The sequence below is a fragment of the Salvia hispanica genome, chromosome 1, assembly GCF_029641045.1.
Source record: "Salvia hispanica isolate PSC_SH4W2 chromosome 1, Shi_PSC_v1, whole genome shotgun sequence".
Lineage (NCBI taxonomy): Eukaryota > Viridiplantae > Streptophyta > Magnoliopsida > Lamiales > Lamiaceae > Salvia > Salvia hispanica.
Window position 1 is genome coordinate 57,363,358 of NC_142692.1, and position 5,594 is coordinate 57,368,951.

General features: G+C 33.3%; 1 protein-coding gene across 3 annotated transcripts; it reads right to left on the reverse strand.

The window, feature by feature from the left end:
* Positions 1 to 2,876: 2,876 nt before the first annotated feature.
* Positions 2,877 to 5,309, reverse strand: LOC125218773 (uncharacterized). 3 transcript variants are annotated; one of them, XM_048120531.2, is made up of 7 exons: positions 5,149 to 5,309; positions 4,161 to 4,536; positions 3,796 to 3,919; positions 3,550 to 3,677; positions 3,390 to 3,452; positions 3,244 to 3,312; positions 2,877 to 3,132 (listed from the first exon to the last, which is right to left on the reverse strand). In XM_048120531.2, exons 2-7 carry the CDS (start codon positions 4,350 to 4,352, stop codon positions 3,058 to 3,060), a joined length of 651 nt encoding a protein of 216 aa, XP_047976488.1. In that variant the 5' UTR covers positions 4,353 to 4,536; positions 5,149 to 5,309; the 3' UTR covers positions 2,877 to 3,057. The 3 variants fall into 3 exon arrangements, with proteins under 3 accessions (XP_047976488.1, XP_088922968.1, XP_047976487.1); XM_089066842.1 differs by having other exon boundaries at positions 2,877 to 3,312; XM_048120530.2 differs by having other exon boundaries at positions 2,877 to 3,312; positions 4,161 to 4,509; positions 5,149 to 5,308.
* Positions 5,310 to 5,594: the final 285 nt, after the last annotated feature.

Sequence of the window (5,594 nt, forward strand, 5' to 3'; positions counted from 1 at the left end):
TCCAATAATTTTCTGTTTTATACTATACGACTTGAGTGCATTAAAGCGTTCCCAATTGAAATTGAAAACAAATAAGTTAGCAATAGTGATTATTATTAATCAATTATATTTGTGTCAAAATGTATTTTTTTTTGTAATAATTTTGATATTTTGAATATTGTAAGTCGTGGATTAACTATTTGTTAGAAAAAATTGTTTGTGTTTTAATAGTATAGAAATGTAAAGGTTTGTCAAAGGTATTTTTCACAAGTGCCTAGACCTGATGTACTCTCATACTTATATTGTTAATTGACGATATTAAATATACAAATATAGAAATAAGTTAAATCGTGCATCGCACGTGGATTAATACTAGTACATATATAAAAGGCGAGTTTTGACCTTACTTTTGAATATTTGTAAGTTTTAGGTATAAATTTAAATAAATATAAATTTTGGCCAAAATTTTCAATAAATCTATATATTTGGTCACAAAATTTTATAACCGTTTCTAATTCAGGCGTTTTATATTTTTGTTCATGATTATCATTGCAGTTACAAGTTCATGATTATCATTTCAGTTACAATCATGAATGTTAATATGGTGTAGACTCTATCACTAAAATACAAGGTTATAATTCATAGTAGGAGTAACGTAGATTTAAAGAATTGCCATCATTACAAATTAAATACACAAAAGTCATAAGTTTATTGGATGTGAAAGTTTTATTTTATACTACTCCATATTTTAGAATATATTAAGTATATAATAATGGTTTATTCGACAATTGACATTAAAAAGAAATTAAATAGGAGTGGAATATTGACGGCCGTTACACTAATTAAAAAAAATTGTAAACATTTGTAAAAGTATTAAAATAATGATTGCAACTATGTAATACGACCCATATGCATATGCATATGCATATTTATATTATAATAATCCCAATAATTCATAGGAAACATAATTGATTGTTATTTGTAACGGCAACGTTTACGTTTATGATGATTTCTCAATATTTTATGTCTATAAATATGTAATATTTTTAAGATTATAATTCACTTCTTCATTCTTTCGTCATTGCATCACATTTTTTTTTGTAAAAATAAGGAATTCACCTTCCTTAACGATCTACAACATAGCACTATTTTATCAATCATTAAAGTATGGTGCGTGCATATTTATGAATTAATTAAACATGGAGACAAATCCAATGTAATCTCATTGGAATGCATTTTCCACGATCCCATCATGATGATCTGACACCTAGCAATACCAAATCAGTCATTAGAGTCCGGTGTGTGCATTCGGTGATGTAACGGCTCCAAAACTATTTTTCATTAAAACCCTAATCCGAAAGGTTGAAAATTTAGTCCACAAAATATTTACTATTCATTTAATTTATAGAAATGATATTGTAGTCAAAGAGTCATATTCCAACCGAGAAGAATGCCAAAGAACACTAAATTTCTATAAATTTGACCATTTGAAGCAGTGAAATTCACTCACTCACCATGTTTCACATAGGTTTATATGGATAGAAACTCTCCATTTTGTAGGAACTATAAATATTGGTAGTTGGTATCTAAAAATTCACTCACTCACGACTTTATTTTTCATGGATAGGCGTTTGATGTTCCAGTTGCTCGAGTTCTTGCAAGAGGAAGGGTCGTATCTAATGAGAGGTCTTTCGAAGGCGAAGAGTGAGCTTCTCAACTATACAAATTCTCTACCGAAATGAAATTATTCTTAAGGGTGTGTATTATTTTTGTGTGTGTTTGTAGAATATACCCGGCAGATGAACTACAAAGAGAGCAACGGTTTTCAACAACAAAGATTAATAAAAAGATGAGAAGGCCTACTTATGTAATGTTGATGGTGGTTTCGAGAGCTAAATTATAGGGATATTTTCCTTTTGAAAATAAAATTTTATATATGTAATGTATAGAACGGTTTTAGAGCTAGATTTATAAATTTATAGGGATATTTTCTTTTAAAATAACAAATTGTATACACATATAATATTGGAAACGATTTTTTATGACAAGATATTTTTATTTATTTATTTTTATAGATCCATAGTGTCAACTTTCTTTATTTGATAAGAACACAAACAACAAATATTAGCAATATAATAATCACATAAAAAAAAGTGTAACTATAAAAAGCAAGAACTATACACAAATTTTTTGGAAAACTGCGGTTTGAAGCCAAATCAAATGGACTGTGCATGGCACGGGTGTAATACTAATTCCTATTTCAATTTATGATGTTAAACTCACAAGTCATTTTCGGATATAGCTACATCTTAAAAAATCATATACAACGCAAATGAAAAAGCACATAGAGGGAATAAAACTAGTGTGTTGAAAATAAAAATTAAGTAACCATTGTGGTACTAAAAATAAAGTAATCTTTTTAAAAACATGGAGCACTATTCAAATAAGAATAATTGAAACCTTCCAAAGGACTTTTAAAAACAAAGAATGGGCCCAAAAAAGATTTTCAAATCCGGCCATATTAAAGTAGTCGCCTTACGTCGTACCACAAAATTGTCGTAAGGGACCCACTTCAGATTTTGCTGTAATTTTATGTCCAAAACCTCCAAATTATGAATACAATTAGGAACTCAATATTTCTACAAATACGGCAAAACCACATATCGATTCTAGTTGGTTGGCATTTAAACCCTGTCCCAATCCCACCAAAACATCAAGCACCAAATGACAGCCTGTCCACACGAATAACGCATAATCTATAATATTATATCCTTTGCTTGTCATGCAATAATGAGACAATAAGATATAATTACTCAACCAAAAAATATCTCTTTGACTTCAGGCATATAGCATTTTAGAAATTTAAACCTAGATCAAAATGTTGGGTTAACTTCAAATATTAGAAAATTGTGGAGGATAATATTAATGTGAAGATACAAGGTTAGGGTTGTGAGACTAGGAATAAGTTAAAACTCACATACATACCTGATCTCTGAAATTAGCAGTTAATTAAAGGTGAAAGCTAGAGTAGTTACTACATACACATATATATTACAGGTAAAGAGGCATATATCTCACTCAATTTATGCCAACCGGTTGTAATCGCTTGGCTGTGCGGATAAAATCCACAATCACTTGTACCTCATCCACATGCTGTGTTATATTCACAAACGCAACATGTTACATTACTTCATTTTCTTCAACTTTGTGACTGTGATGATACTCTCTTCTTGATTGTGTGTGTGTGTGAATATGCATACATACCTGTGAAGAAAAATGCTGCTGGATAGCACTGACCAGCTGCTCCTTGGTAGGGTTACGACTAACATGTGCCTGCAGAGCCACGGTCAGGAAAAACCAAAGCAAGATCACAAATATGCAACACTTTGAGAGATTATTGAGATTCTCACGAGATGGAAGCTCCGCCAGTATCTCCACAGGGATCCAGTTCCAAGCTTCGATAAATTCACTCTCTACTCAAATCAAGAAGCATGTACGTATCAGACTCATATAAATATCAAAATAAATTTTTAACACAGTAGTAATTTCCCAGTGGCAATTTTTCTTTACCAGTTGGGCTGTATGGCATTTGAACTGAACTTCTCTGCAACTATTGCGGTTGACAGACTTCATTGGAGACCATGGTCTACTATACCGAGCTTGTGGTTTGTTTATCTTGCTGAATTGAAAGCCAGAAGCTGGACGAGAAGGAATCGCAGAGTTTTTTGGATAAGATAGGCTATCAGGGAAAACAGAACAAATAACTGTAACCAGATGTAAATAATAGCTTAGAGAAGGGAAGATGGTCTTTCTCACCAATATCAGAACCACTGCTAGAATCGTCAAAATCATAATCATCGTCTTCTTCATTTCCAGTTGGAGGTTCCAGCACACTCAGAGCATTCCTTTGGAGCTTCACCTCAACCCCATTCTTCAAAACCTGGTTCAGTTTTACATAAAAAGGAAGTAAGCTAAAAACTGAACTTTGGGAAATGAGGAACTCAATAGAATTAACTATACAAGGAAAATGTCTATAACTATCTATCATATATAATACTTAAACTACATTGAAAATGAACATCACAACAAAACTCAGATCCAGCCTCTCAATTTCAATTGATGTTAAAGAAAGACAGTATACTACATTAAGATCACATAAACTGCAAGATGGGAAAGTATACCAGCCAATGCCATCCACCGAGGCCAACCGCCTTCTTGACAACGCCTTGCAGCCCCACCAAAACACTCTTAGTTCTATTATTACCAGTCACAATAACCTTTGTATGCCTCGGAAGAACAGAGAGCTCCTCATCCCCACTCTCCTCACGGAATGGTGATAAAACCCGTGAAGGGCAAGATTCAGTTTCCATCATATCCCTCTAAGCAGATACTCAACAGCAATGATATCTTAAAATTCTACGACTCAACGTACATGAGAGCCACCTTCACTGCTACATACACAGCTCCAAATATGTCCCAACATAGTGTGGATATATTCATAGACAGATTCCAATCTTCATGGTCATAGCCCTTTCAGTAGGTGTGAGAAAATATTAACTGGATTACCAAATTTCCACCACAGAATCAGATGCTAAGAAAATATTGTCAGGCAGTGACATAAAGGTAGTCCAAAATCTCGATCACAAACAGAAATTCATTAAAAATTGACGGTAGTTACAAATGTAATTACGAGTAAGACGACAAAAGTCCATGACAAATTAGTTTAATTTAAGCGCGTATTGACGGTAGTTACAAATATAATGCATTTGATTAAAACAAATGAACCAATTAAAGGAAGCATCAAATCAGCGGCCTCAAATTATAAATTCAAAAAATAATCTCTCACATACAAATGCATACATACAGAATGCAGTTAGATTGGGGATTATAACAATTCCTAAAAGCATATCACCATTATAGCTAAAGTCATTAACACTAAATTACATAGAAATAAGGTGATTAAACTCATAATCACAGAGCAGCAATATAGCAGTAACGGGATTATAACAATTCCTAAAAGCATATCAACATTATATCTGAAGTCAGTAAACACTAAATAACACAGAACTTAAGGTGATTAAACGCATAATCACAGAGCAGCAATAGCAGTAACTAAAGAAAAAAAACAGGATCTCAGAAGTAATACGACTGAAGTGAGAAACAGCATACCTCTCTTCAAAAATGCAGTACGGAGTGGGACTGCTAGAGAGAGAGAGAGAGTGTGATGATCCAATTAAAAAAATAAAAATAGCAGGGATCTGAGAGAATAGAAGTTTCAGTTGGAGAGAGGAGGAATTTTATTGGATTGTAGAGAAGGGAGGAGAGCATGAAATAAATGCAGACTAACTGCCATTAGAGGAATGGAAGTGACCGGCTACTGCCAAATAGCAGTGGACCCATGCCCTCATTGGTGCCGTTGCGCCACAGCTTTTGTGACCGGTTGACTGGGTCATGCATGGCTCGTCTCAATTTTTATTAGCCACATTTGAACTTCTGTTTGGAGTCCGCTCCTTCCTCCAGCCAGCTGGACCGCAATTTCTTTTTTTTTTTTTTGAATATTTTTGGAATAAATAAATTGTTTCAAGAAATATAAAGGGCGCCCGCGCGCTTCGTTT

Bases quoted from the DNA above. Each gene is read 5' to 3' on its own strand.
- LOC125218773 (XM_089066842.1), bottom strand. From the start codon at position 4,352: ATGATGGAAACTGAATCTTGCCCTTCACGGGTTTTATCACCATTCCGT. The intron at 3,920-4,160 runs GTATACTTTCCC...AAACTGAACCAG, and splicing joins TCGGTGGATGGCATTGGCTG to GTTTTGAAGAATGGGGTTGA. The intron at 3,453-3,549 runs GTAAAGAAAAAT...TGATTTGAGTAG, and splicing joins AATGCCATACAGCCCAACTG to AGAGTGAATTTATCGAAGCT.